Here is a 14,459-nt window from a genome sequence, read left to right as displayed (position 1 = left end):
ATGGTGGGAAGGAATTTGGGGAAACCAATGAAAAGTAGATACCAAACTGTTAAAGAACAATCTAGAGCCCCTTAATAAAGGGACAAACCCCACGTAGCTCTGTGTCTCCTGAGGGTGTCAATGCATCGCTGCACCAGTCACAGGTGTGCCTGTTCTGATGCCCAAGGCAGCAAGAAACAACGATGATATTGAATGAAATAAAGTGCGTATCATATTTTAGAAACACTTTTATTCATTATGGCTGAAATTTTAAATGGGTTATTGCATAAAGAAGTAAGCTTCACTTATCTGAAAATTCAAATTGTACAGAAGAGCTTATTTCCAGCCACAATAAGCGACATATTTCCGTGCCAGCTTAGAAACACAAACTTCTCTCCATAGGTCCTCTCAGCGCATCAGCGACCCTGCAAGGAGCATCTGGGTAACGTCCTTGTGCTCTGGTTGCCGGAGTCCAATGCTCACAGGTGTGTTCGGGATGCGCCACCTCTGGACACCTCGATCTCCCGGGTCAGGGCACTGATTCTGGATGACAGTTCCTACTTCATACCCAAAATAGTTTCATTTTGCAAAGCCAAAACTATGTTTCAAACATACGACTTGGAATCCTAAGATATCACTTTGAATTTCATAGAGAGATGCAGTTAAAGCTTACAAGAACAATGGAAAGTTTCGAGAACGCATTCCTCAGGATTAGGCATGTCAGTATCTTTGTAACGCACATTAGTACCTTCCTAATACATGCTTGCATTTTTGTAATGTCTGGGTTTCTTTTTTTCCTTTTTTTCCTACTTATGTTCATATGTTTACAAAGCACCCTCAAAACTTGAGTCCTAGGAACTTTCTAGAAGCTGAAGAGAGTTGTTAAAATCTGATTCCGTGATTAACCTCAGACTTTGGGTAAAACCACTTTAAAATCAGCAGCAGAAGGGGATGGTCCTAGGTCCTTGCCGCCACCTGAAGCCCTTGGCACCGGGTCCGCTCTGTGCTGCCTCTGCTCTCCTCTGGAAGCGGAACAGAAGCGCTCGCTGCTCTTGCTGTATTGTCTCAGGGAAGCCTCTTTGCACTTTTTAAAGAAGGTAATTTGAAGAGCTTACATGCTAAACTGCACCATAACCCCCAATTTCACTTTATTTGTCTAACAGATGTTTATTAAGCCCCTGTGTGTGCTGCATGTTTGCTGTTTGTGTGCATCTTCGTGGAACTCTTGTCTGCCTGATTTTTGGAGAATTATTGCTTGCAGAGAACATTTTCTCAAGGAAATAAAGCAAACAGCAAATCCCGATGGCCTGGTGCTGTCCCATCTGCCTTATCCACGGGGACGGTCGACACCCGTGCTTAGCCAGCGTCCTCCTGTCTGTCCCCCCACCCCCACCCCCGTGTTGCTTTTCCAGCTTGGGTGAAATGTCTCACCTTCTGCCGAAAATGAGCTGAGTGGGGGCTCCTACGTGACTCCTTTTCTGTCCTGTTTTTCTAAACCCTGCGAGTTCTGCGGCGGGCAGGAGAAATCGTGCTCTCGGGCTGCTTCGTGAAGATTCCTGAAAATGTCCACGCGAGTCCGCAGTTGGCTGTGATCGGGGCGTTCCCCAGGGCCTGCTCTGGGGTCCAGGCAGAGAGCACCCCGGGGGCTCCGGCCTGTGGGAGGACAAGGCCCCTGAGTCCGATCGGGGGCCACGGGCTCCCTCCCGGCCGGTCACATGGTGAAGGACGACGCGTTGTCGTTGTCTGCGGTCTCACTGTTCTGCCTGGAGATGAAAGTTTCCGAGTGCAGCCTGGAGCACGAGAAGCCCGGCGCCTTCTGCCTCCGCCGCACACACCACAGGTCCTTCACGATCTTCAGAAAGTAGCTCCTGAACTTCTGTCCGATGAAGGCGTACAGCACGGGGTTGAGACAGCAGTGCAGGAAAGCCAGGACCTCGGTGACGTTGGTGGCGTAGGCCAGCAGCTTCTGGTTGTGGCAGAGGCGGTTCATCCTGCCCAGCTGGACGGCCGTTACGAGGAGCACCATGTTGTGGGGGATCTGGCAAGCCAGAAACACCAGCACCACCGCGATGATCACGCGGATGGCCTTGTGCCGCTTGGAGTTCTGAGCCTGCACTAGGGTCTTGACGATAAACATGTAGCAGAAGATCATGAACACCAGCGGGATGAAGAAGCCAAAGAGGAGCTGCAGCCCCAGCATCAGCAGCTTCCACTTGATGGGGTTCGAGCCCTCATGGTACCGCGGCTCACACACGTCACTGCCCTGCACGTGGTACTTCTGGTTGAACATGAACGTCCAGCCGGAGATGAGGACCGACACCACCCACACCACCAAGCAGATTATCCCACGGTGCGCCAGCGTTCTGGACCGCAGCCGGAAGGACTTGGTGGCCTGCACGATGGCGATGTAGCGGTCCATGCTGATGCAGGTCAGGAGCAGCATCCCACAGTTGAAGTTGATGGCGTAGATGCCCTTCATCAGCTTGCACGTGGCGTTGCTGAAAATCCACTCGCCAGTAGCGTGGCTAACGGCCCAGAATGGGAGAGTGAGGACAAACAGTATGTCTGCGATGGCCATATTCAAGAGATACACATCTGTCATGGACTTGGCTTTCTTATAAAAAGCAAAGGTGACCACCACCAAAATATTGCCCAGGAGGCCAAAGACACATATCAGGGAGTAAGCAATTGGCACAAACAGCTCAGAGAATTCTCTGACCTCTTGCAAGGAACACAGTAAGCTGTCATCATCAAGTAAATAATCCAAACTGCTATTACCCGACCCCAGATCATCATCGTTTATGCCGAAGACACTGACGGCATCCATTGCTTCCTGGAAAGCGAACAAAGGAAGAGTTAGTCGTAGCATAATCTGCAAGTAGCGCAATTGACCGAAATCACACTCCCAGCCAAAATAAAATAGATGCTCACCCCACTCATCGTGGTGCCTGTTCTCGGCAGAAAAGGCGGGCCTGGTGCAGAAGTGGGTGGTCGCTCAAGCCCTCTGGCAGAAGGGGAGGGGGAACGTGGGTCTAAGGAGGAAAGAAAGCAAGATACACTGTGGATAAGTATTCCCAGGGAGCTGGAGAATCACATTGCCAGCATTCCATTTCACTTAGACACAGAAAATGCACAGCGTGCTATTTTACATGAAAAAATTCATTTAGAACAAGGGTCAGCAGCCTCTTTCTGCAAAGGACCAGACAGCAAATATTTTAGGCTTTCCAGGCCATATAGTCTCTGTCCTGACTACTCAAATCTGCCGTGGTGGCTTGAAAGCAACCATAGACAACTTCACAAATGAGTGGGCTTGACCAGACTTGGTTGCCATGGCTATAATTTGTCAATCTCTGATCTATAGCATAGAGAAGGGTGATAGCAGCAAAACCACAGATTCAAATCTGCACAGAAATTTTGGTACAAAATTCAATTTAATTCCATTCAACAAGACCCCACTGAACAAAATCTACAGAACTGTAGGTGTGTCTAGAACACTTATCACTTATAGTCCTCACCTGTAAGTAGTTTATGATTCAGTGTTTTTCACCCAGCTGGGCATGTGAGAATCTCTTGTAGAATTTTTTAAAGTTGGAACATGCTTGGAACATGTTGGAACATTCTCAAGATACACTGAATAAGATTCTCTGGATCAAAAGGCAGTAGGAATATATATATATATATATATATATATATATATATATATATTAATATATACTATACAGTATATGATTCTGTATTATATATAGTACGTTATTATATAATTATTGTATATTATATTTCTTAAATGTTAATATATATAATAATTTAATATTTATTATTATATATTATTTTATGTATATTTGAATTTCTTAAAAATCACAGATATTGCCAGCGTGCACTCAAGTTAACAAGCACCAATCTGCTGGGGCAGACACATCATAATCGTCAGAAACCAGACTGCGGGAAGAAAGGGCAGGACTGGCATGGTTCAGGATGGCTTTGTGGGGACAGGCGCCCTGGGTCCCTGGAGAACAGGCATGTGGCACACAAAGGGATGGCAGAGAAGGTGATCAGGTGGAACGGAACAATGAGTACTGAGTGTTGGTGAAGCAGCAGTGTGGCCAACCCCTCTGGTTCAACTTGACTGTTTTCAGACAAGTCCCATGTAACAAGTGATGTGCTGGGAATGTCAAGAGGGGGTGACGCACGGGCCTCATGAAGTTCTCCAGGAGACAAGTAAGGATGGAGCTTGAGTCTCAGAGGAAAGGACTCTGAAAGCTTGCATTGGAAACAAACCCAAACAGTCAGGAATTCTCTTATTCTTGTATTCAGGCATTCTTTGTTATTTGGTGTTAGCTTCCTGCTTTATCATCTGTCCCTCCCACACACACACACACACAATAAAATCCCTGGCCTAGAATTCTGATCATCATGTTAAATGTGTATTTATTCTTTCTCCTCCCCCGTCCTACCTCCCAGCCCCACCACGGGGCTGGCAAGGTCAAGAAGAGGAAGGGACAGTAGAATTACAAGCCTCAGGGGCACAGGCAGAGACTATACCATGCTGCGTAAAGTCAGTCCTTACCCCACACAGTCAATTTTGATACCTGACATTTTGGGGAGGAAGTCAGTATAACACGAAGCTCACCCTGAGGATTTTTTGAACATACTTCTCAGATCACTTGATTCTCATTTGGTTGTTTATACAGTCATGAGTCAGGTGGCCCCAACCCCGTTCCGTCCCTGATGCCTGCAGCCATCACTTAGAGAGTGAGTCTTTGCTGCCTCTCAGACACTAGTCTAGACATGACACTGGGGACAGGGGAGTGGGGAATCACCTGTGCACTTGTGCAGTCACCTACAGGTATACCTCCTCACTGAGGACTTTAGGGTGTGCAGAAAACCCATAGCATACAAACCAAGTTTTTGTATTACAAAATCATACGAGAAGATAAACATATCAATTAGATTATCAGGGGGATCCCTGGGTGGCTCAGTGGTTTTTTGCCTGCCTTTGGCCCAGGGCATGATCCTGGAGTCCCAGGATCGAGTCCCACATTGGGCTCCCTGCATGGAGCCTGCTTCTCCCTCTGCCTGTGTCTCTGCCTCTGCCTGTGTCTCTGCCTCTGTGTGTGTGTGTGTGTGTGTGTGTGTGTGTGTGTTTCTCTCATGAATAGATAAGTAAAATCTTAAAAAAAAAAAGATTATCGGGATCCTTGGGTGGCGCAGCGGTTTGGCGCCTGCCTTTGACCCAGGGCGCGATCCTGGAGACCCGGGATCGAATCCCACATCAGGCTCCTGGTGCATGGAGCCTGCTTCTCCCTCTGCCTGTGTCTCTGCCTCTCTCTCTCTCTCTCTCTCTCTGTGACTATCATAAATAAATTAAAAAAAAAACAAAAAAAACAAAACAAACAAACAAAAAAAGATTATCAGATTATCAGATGAAACGTCAATCAAAATAGGACTACAAGATTTACCATTCCACCCATGACGGATTAACAGAAACCAAATGTACCCTGCTGCACTTAATAACCAGAAAAATTGCAGAATATATTAAATAACAGTTTTCAGATATTGGGCAACAGAGGTCACAAAATTATGGTCCCTGACAATAAGAGATGAGGTGATATGGGCTATCACGTGAGCTCTGGGAAGCCCACAGCTTACATGGAAGCAGTCTCCACAAGGACACAGGGCCAGGGAGGTCAGGGCAAGGTGAGATATGGTAGAAGAGGGGCTAGACACAGAGAAGGGAGCAGAGCAGCAGAGAGGTGTCCTTGAGTGGAGGCAATGCAGGAATAGTGTAAGAAAGCACAGACAGAAAGAGTTCCCTCCCACAAAAAGAGCAGCAGCATCTTCTAAGTCACAGGACATTGGACAGCATCCTTAGAACAATATCATTTTGTTAACAATAACAATAACCCTACACGAAATGCTACTCTGGGCCCACCATAACAAAGCTTGAAAGGAAGTTTCAGATGCTCCATTGGATTCCAATAACATAACTAATACTCGAGGACAAAGCCCAAAATCATTTATTTATTTATTTTTAAATATTTTATTTATTTATTCATGAGAGATGCAGAGAGAGAGGCAGAGACATAGGCAAAGGGAGAAGCAGGCTCCCTGCAGGGAGCCTGATACAGGACTCGATCCCAAGACCCCAGGATCATGCCCTGAGCCAAAGGCAAACGCTCAACCCCTGAGCCACCCAGGCATCCCAGCCCCAAATCATTCAAAGACATGCAACCAAATCCAGGCTTCAGCCATGTAAAATTCATGTCAGGCACCCAAACAAAAATTTCTAGACACTGGAGGCTGAATGTGTCTCCCTGAAATTCATATCCTAAAGCCTAATCCCCAAGGTGGGGATACCTCCCCTGGTGAATATTCTCATAAGAAGAGACATGGAGAGCTTGTTTCCTCTCTGCCTGCCCCATGCCCTCCTGAGGACAAGAAGACTGAACCGTGGGGGGTGGGGGGAGGGAGTCCTCACCAGACACTGGGTCTGCTGGCACCTAGATCTTGTACTTCCCAGCCTTCAGGACTGTGAGACATAAATGTGTCCTGTTCAAGCTCCCCTGTTTGATGTAATCTACTATGGTCACTCACACAGGCCATGATACAGATGTTTGAAGAAACAGGAAAATATAACCCATAATGTACACAAAGAAACAGAAGAATGGCAGATGACAGAAAATCTGCCCTGGTAGCTACCATCAGTATGCTCCAGATGCTCAAGAGGGTAGAGGAAAGCATAAATACAATGAAGAAAATGATGCACGATATAATAATAAAGACTTAAATAAATGTTCTGTAGATGAAATGTAGAATATACATAAGATGAAAAATACACTGATGAGGATTAAAATACACACATCAATTTTAATTCTACATTCTAGCAATATTTGGCACATTTGGCAATTGAAACTGGAAAAAAATTATTATAGCATCAAAAACAAAAGAAACAAACTACTTAGAACCACCTCTTAAAAATCAATACAAGAGGGCAGCCCAGGTGGCTCAGCAGTTTAGCGCCACCTTCCGCCCAAGGAGTGAGCCTGGAGACCCAGGATCGAGTCCCGCATCGGGCTCCTTGCATGGAGCCTGCTTCTCCCTCTGCCTGTGTCTCTGCCTCTCTTTCTCTCTCTCTCTCTCTGTCTCTCATGAATAAATAAATTTTAAAAATCTAAAAAAAAATTGATACAAGATTCCCATGAATCTTGAAAAGTATAAAACATTGCCGAGAGAAATTAAGATCTAAAAATATAGCAAAGGTATATCAGGTTCAGGGTAATTCAACATTAAGATGTTGGTTCTCTCCAAATTGATCTACAGATACAACACGATCCAAATCAAAATTGTGGCAGGATTTTTGGAAGAAACTGACAGACTGATCCTGAAATTGATATAGAAATCCAAGGCATGGGGATCCCTGGGTGGCTCAGCGGTTTAGCGCCTGCCTTTGGCCCAGGGCGTGATCCTGGAGACCTGGGATCGGGTCCCACGTCAGGCTCCCGGCATGGAGCCTGCTTCTCCCTCCTTCTGTGTCTCTGCCTTTCTCTCTCTCTCTGTGTCTATCATAAATAAATAAATAAATAAATAAATAAATAAATAAATAAATAAATCTTTAAAAAAAAAGAAATCCAAGACTTTTAGAAGAACCAAAACAATTTTAAAAAAGAAGACCAAATTATAAGATTCGTACCATCTGATTTTGAGACACACTATGAAGCTGCCAGAATCATGAGGGTGTGGTACTGGTAAAGGGATAAATACATAAATCAATGGAACAGAGTAGAGTCCAGAAATAGACCTACACATCAATGGCCAACTGATTCTTAACTCAGGTGCTAGGGTAATCCAATAGGGAAAAAACAGTCTGTTCAATAAATGATGCCAGAACAACTGGATGTTCACACATAAGAAGTTGATCTTTTTACTCATGTGACAAAAAAAAAAAAAAAAAAAAAAAACCTCGAAATGAATTCTAGATCTGAATGTGAGAGCCAAAACAGTCTAAGGAGAACAGAAGAGGAAATCATTGTGCCCTTGAATGATAGATATTTCTTATCTAAATTGCGAAAGGCAACATGTAAAAAAGTACAGTAAAAAATTGATAAATTGTAATTGATCAGAATAAACTTATGCTGTTTGAAAGACACTTAAGAAAATGGAAAACAGACCATAGAAGGGGGAAAATTTTTTGAAAACTTGAATCCGATCCTGATTGTATCTAGACTATACAAAGAACTTAAAATTCAACGTCAAGAAGACACGACTCGGTGAGAAACAGGCAAAAAATCTGAGGTCAGTTCATCAAAGGAAATCCACGAGTGGCAATTATGCAGAAAAAAACATGTTCAATGAGATTAGTCATTAGGGAAATGCAAATTAAAACTGCAGTGAGATGTTGTTTCTCACCCACTCGATGGCTGAAAGTCAGAGGCAGACAAGAGTCACTGATGAAGACTGGAACCATCGAAGCACTCGCGCTCCCACGGTGGGAATGCAAAGTCACGCAGCCACGTTGAGAAGACAACAGGGCGATGTCGTATTACGTCAAACATGCACTTAACCATGTGAACCAGCAACTGATTCTTACGTATTTAGCCAAGAGAAATGAGATTGAAAGACTGGTACTTGAATGTTCACAGCAGGTTTATACTTAATGGCCCCGGATTGGAAAGGACCGAAGCTTCTATCAGCCAGTGAATAGATAAGCGAATTGTACCATCTCCATGATAGAACACTGCCCGCCAACCAAAAGGAGCACAGTACTGATGTGCGCTCCAGTGTGGGTGATTCACAAAAGCATTTTGCTGGGTCAAGAATCCAGACATAGAAGACCATGTACTGCGTTATTCCATTTATGTGAAATTCTAGAAAAGGCAAAACAAGAGTGGTGGAAATCAAGTCAATGATCGTCATGGGTCAGGGATGACAAGAGTCTGGCTGAAGGGGACAGGAGGACGTTTCCGTGGTGATGGAGACGTTCCGTATCAGGATTGTGATATTGGTGAGCGTTGGTCAAGACCTATCGAATCGTACACTTCAAGGTGGTGACATCCATTGTATGTAAATCATACCCTGTTAGAACTAATGAAGTGACTGCACACAGTTCATACGAACGTGCCGGTTCAGAGAACAGGTGCCATAGGTCAGAGTCCTCACCAGGGACTGAGGGGTTGTGGCAGGTTCGTGAGGAGGGCAGGACCTGGCATAGCCCCTGAAGGAGGGAAGGCACAGACTGGGGTAAGAGGGGTGCAGGTGAAGGGCGGGGGTGGGAACAGAGTAGCCAGGGAAGACATGGCTCAGGGGCTATGGCTCCTGATGGACGGACCGCATGCCAAGCCTCGGGGGCCATACGGGCTTCTCAGTGAGAGACGGTTGGGTGGGTGGAACACGGCGACATTCGATCACACGGAGGCAGGTGGCTGATGAGGAAGCTGGCCCCAGCTGTGGAAAGGAGACGCCCCCGTGTGCTGTGTCCTCAGCCCCCAGCTGGAACCCCACTTCAGAAAGATGATTTCTTTAGACACCCTGTGACGTATGATGGCTTCTGAATTCAAATTTAATTCCGTTCAACAAGCATTTACGAACTGTCTGTTGAGGATGACACTGGGGGTACAAAGATGAGTCAAATGTAAGCTCCAGCATCAAGAAGCTCTCGGGTAGACCGATCGTCATAAAACCATACAACGCGAGCAGCAGTCCTGAGAGGTCCAGAAAAGCAAGTGACTGGCTCCTGGCGAAGAGAAGACCAGCGTCCAGATAGGCTTCATAGTAGGTGTTGGCCTGAGGAGCTGGGGGCAGCCCTGGGCGGGGGTGGGGGCGGGGCACACTGGCCAGGTTGGAAGGCACATGGTCTTTGCACCTGCTCACTATGAACAATCTACGAATCTGGATGGTGGTCAACTTAACGCTGTTGTGGTTAAGAGTCAGCGTTCTCAATATAAAATACTGTTGTCAAGTTTACGTGGATACCAGTTATTGGAAGTGATTCAACCTGCCCCAGACCACCACTGTTACCACAAAAATCATCCCAATTGTGTTAAGGAAATTATATCGGCATCTGGGCCACCACAACCTGTAGAGAAGCCCGTACATGTTTAGCTCAAATAAATTACCTCAGATCTTGAGTAGCAAATACCACTTTTTGGAGAAAAAACAAATTCTGGACTTTTTTTTTTGCTACAAAAACTGAGATGGCAAAGTCATGAAGACATTTTTGAAGACCTTCTTCATGGAACAGAGGTGAGATGTGCTATGTCTTATCTCCCAGAGTTGGCAGGAGCCTCAGGGGAACGTCAAGCCTGTCCGCTCCTGGCTAAGCCAACAAACCCACGGTCATGAAGCTTGCCCCACCTTGTTTTTAAAGCTCATCAATCTCTCTCTCTCTCTCTCTCTCTCTCTCTCTCTCTCTCTCTCATATCTTTGTTATCACCACCAATCTTACCAGGTCCTATTTTGCAGTCATTCGATCACATATAAAGGCACTGGGCTCAACTGATTCTTAAAATTGAACTTGCTTATCTTTGAAAGTCAAGTATTTCCCACAGACGGGAATACAAACACGTCTACAGAACCAGTTGATATGAAGAGAATCTGTGGGACGAACTGTCCTGAATTGTCCTGGGGAGGAAGTGTCGAAGCCTCTGAAGGGAAACCATGAGGACAGCTGAGAAATACTGCTCTATTCAACCTGGTTTTGCAGAGAAGAGCCTTCTTTCCGTCTACTCAGCTGCCTTGACTCAAGTGTTGACTGTTGCTGCCTCAGGGCCCCACGATCACTGCCTGCCTGAGCTTTAGACCCTCACAGACTTCTGGCCCCCTGGGGCCATGGGGTCTCACAGACGGCCCACCGTGCCGTTATGCCGTTATACCAAGTGAGACACAGGAGCCAGGAGGCCCAGATCTGGTGACTGATGTGCGTGGGGTCCCACCAGAGAACGGACTGTGTAAAAACTCTCAGAACTCGTTTGCAGAAAGAGAGAAGATTAAGGCCTCTGGTGGAGCCACACATCTGGCGTTGATGCCAGGCCGGATGCTGACGTGGGTTAGGAAGGGTGCTCGGAGAGCCCGAGATGGAAGTGCTGAGCACTCGGTCGGGGTGGCCCGCCAACACTCCAAGCCTGTTTGTCACGGTCACTAGCCTGCAGAGCAGGAAGGCATTGTAGACATTGCAAATCTATGATTAAATCTGAAATTTGTAAGTCATCAAGATGTGCAAGTATGATCGAGGGGAAAGGCAATTAGGTGGTTTACTGGTTGGGTGACAGCCCAGTAGAAGACACTTACTGGCACCATGCTGTGCTCTGTCCTCAGCCCTGTGCTACCTGTTATTTTTATTAATGTTAAGGACAAAAATAGAGGAGGCAGGCTCATTAGGTCTGAAGATGATAAGATGCCTACAACTATAATTATTATCCTGGACAGCAGAATCAATATGAGAAAATTCTGGACAGAAACAATGAGTCGAATGTAATGCGATAGAATTCAGTGGGGAAATCGGAGGTTCTACACCTGGATTTGAATGGTCAGTTACACAGATACAAAATGAAAGCTTAGCAGCAGGATAGATGTTAAGAGTTTTATTTGATAGTCATTTCACTGAAAGACGACTGAATCTCTACAGCAGGTGCAGCACCCGCTAACCAAGTGTCTAATGAAAGGTCCCCTTCATGTACATCATATCTCCCCACCTGGAGCGCGTATTGTTTGCGCACTTACTAACAGACACACTGTACTGATAGGGTCAGAGTGTGCAGTCTGCAGAATCAGGGCCCCAGGGATGTCCATGCCCTCGTCCCCAGAACCCGAGAAGACATGCCTTCACACACCAAAAGGGCCCCTGCAGATGGGACTGAGCATCTGAACCTTGAGATGGGGAGATAACCCTGGATTATCCGGGTGGGTCTAGTGTAGCTCTGAGTCCTTACAAGTCGGGGATCTTTCCCAGCCGAGATGGAGGAGGGAAGGGAAGAGATTCGAAGCGTGGAAGGACTCAGTCCATCATTGCTTTGAAGACCAAGCAGTGGGTGGCCTCTGTGAGCTGGGAATGGCCCCCACAGACAGCCAACATGAAAAGTGGGAATCTCAGCCTGACAGCCCCAGAGCTGAATTCTGGCCACAATTTGAGCAAGGAGACGGATCCTCCTTCAGAAACTCTAAAAGGAACGCAGCCCTGCCAAAGCCCCCATTCCAGCCTGGTCAAGACCTGCCTGGACTTCTGACCTACAGAGCTGTAGGGCACTCGGTCTGTGTCGTTGAAGCCGCTGACTTTGTTATAACAGCAATGCAAAACTCGAACAGCGCTCGGTAAATGCATCCTGTCAAAATTAACTTGCTTTCTTTTTAGGCCAAATCAGTAAAACCATAAGGTTTAGAATGAGATAGATGGTAGTTCCACTGACTCTGCTCTGGTCAGACGTACGCAGTAATGTTGATTGTGCTATGGGAAACATGAGCAACTGGAATCAGGTGAGGCCCAAGGGCCAGGTGGAGAAGCCACCACCTACTCACTTTGCATCCAACTACCAGTCATCTTGCCTAAAAAAGAATGAAAGTCAGGAAGGAATGAGGTCATCAACTAACCTGCAAGGTTTATCATGTGAAGAAGGGTCTAGCCTTACACTCCCATGAGCAGAATTTACATAGACAGATTGTGACCTAACAGCAGAAGAACAAGTGGACCGTTTAGCAAGAATGGCACCGGCTCCCCTCCCCTTGGGAGAGGCTTCTCGGTCAAGCACGGGTAGATGAGTCTTTACTGAAAATGTGGCTGTGAGGTGGATCAGACCCACTGAACCAGAATTTCTAGCAATAGAGCCCTTTGAAAAGGAAGGCTTACCAGGAGGCTGCACATCCCTCCTCCCAGCTGGGGCCCAAGGGACCCTCAACCCCGGACCAGCCCTCCTTGGAAAGATGCTAATGGCATTTGCCGTGGGACGGAAACCTGAAGGTCCCTATGTAAATGTCTAACCATACTTTTCAGCAGACTATACCTGTGCACCCACAATCAACTGCATATAAACTGGATTTTATGGAGTGGGAGCACTGGCCACTGTCGGATAGGAATTAGGCATCCAGGGATCTTCTACTTTTATGATGGGTGGGTATAAACTGGGGACCTTTGAGAACAACGTTCTCACATACACTCTCCACAACACTTCGTGTTAATTTGTAACTAAAACCCACTGGCAGTGAACCCTGTCTTGTGGTTTGGGGCTCCTCCAGGGGAGGTATGTTTTCCTGTGCCTGGTGCCCGCCTGCGTCTTCTGAATCCTCAGACAGGTCTGATGTCAAGTGAGATGTGTAGGTCCTGTGGGCATCTGCTCTGACCACTCAGCTCTTGGAGTCCACACACTGTCCACATTACTGTGGCCCACATTCATGTGTGGAAACTGCTGTCCTGAGCAAATCCCAGAGCATCAGTATAGACCAGCATTTAAAAGTGAGTTTCTAGGAAGGCTCTGGGTAGAAAGAAGGGAGGGATATTGCTCCGTGGTTACATACGTTTGAGAAATGCCATTACCGCATCCTCCTCTTGGATACTGACACAGCAGTTTCTTAACAGTGGCTCTTCAGAGCCCTGCTTGCTTGAGCAATCCCAACTTCCCAGATCCATTCACCCACAGAATAAGAGCCGGTGTTCTTTGGAAAACACTTCTAGAAAAGCTGACCCAGAGGAGATATCCATTAATTCATTCATCTCAAGAGAGGGCTAGGTGCCAGGTGCAGACACTGTTCCCTGTGATAGCTCAGTCCCGGTCAGGGCCAGCATGCAAGGGTGCCCCGAGGCGAGTGGGTAACCCATCTTAAGATGAAGTCACGTGGGCAGCCCTGGTGGCGCAGCGGTTTGGCGCAGCTTGCAGCCTGGGGTGTGATCCTGGAGACCCGGGATCGAGTCCTACATCGGGCTCCCTGCATGGAGCCTGCTTCTCCCTCTGTCTGTGTCTCTGCCTTTCTCTCTGTGTCTATGAATAAATAAATAAAATCTTTAAAAAAAAAAAAAAGATGAAGTCACGCATGCTGGTCTCCTCAGTGCCTAGCGTGGCATGTACCTAATCACTCAGAAATGACGGGAAACAGAAGGATGCAGGCCTGCAACTAACTCCTGAGTGATTCTCTTCTCATAGCAGGCATGCTTGGAAATGAAAGTCCAATCATGCCTTCGTGGGCTCCCTTCCTGTTTTAGAGGCACATTAATGATAAGTTAAATCTCTTGTGACTTTTGCATTTAAGGTTTGAAGCTGGGCACCTGGATGACTCAGTGATTGAACATCTGCCTTTGGCTCAGGTCATAATTCCGGGGTCCTGGGACCAAGTCTTGCATCAGGCTGAGGGGAACTGGCTTCTCCCCCTGCCTGTGTCTCTACCCCTCTCTCTGTGTCTGTCATGAATAAATAAATAAAATCTTAAAAAACAATAAATAAAGTTTGAAGCCATATGAACATATTAGGCTTCTAAAGGAAAAGCAAATGTGCCAAACCCCAAGA

At 46.5% G+C, this 14,459-nt stretch overlaps 1 protein-coding gene across 3 annotated transcripts in view; it reads right to left on the bottom strand.

Moving 5' to 3' along the window:
• Positions 1-209: 209 nt before the first annotated feature.
• The window catches only part of CCR6 (C-C motif chemokine receptor 6), a 28,193-nt gene continuing 13,943 nt past the window's right edge, over positions 210-14,459 (bottom strand). For all 3 annotated transcript variants that reach the window (XM_025422743.2, XM_035708062.1, XM_025422744.2), the window contains exons 3-4: positions 2,911-3,011; positions 210-2,812 (exon numbers count right to left, since the gene is read on the bottom strand). In XM_025422743.2, coding sequence (XP_025278528.1) covers positions 1,691-2,812; positions 2,911-2,919 — 1,131 coding nt within the window. In that variant the 5' untranslated portion in view covers positions 2,920-3,011 and the 3' untranslated portion in view covers positions 210-1,690. The remainder of the gene's footprint in view (positions 2,813-2,910; positions 3,012-14,459) is intronic.

This window comes from Canis lupus, chromosome 1, assembly GCF_003254725.2.
Source record: "Canis lupus dingo isolate Sandy chromosome 1, ASM325472v2, whole genome shotgun sequence".
Classification (NCBI taxonomy): Eukaryota; Metazoa; Chordata; class Mammalia; order Carnivora; family Canidae; genus Canis; species Canis lupus.
This window is presented reverse-complemented; position numbering and strand designations above follow the sequence as displayed.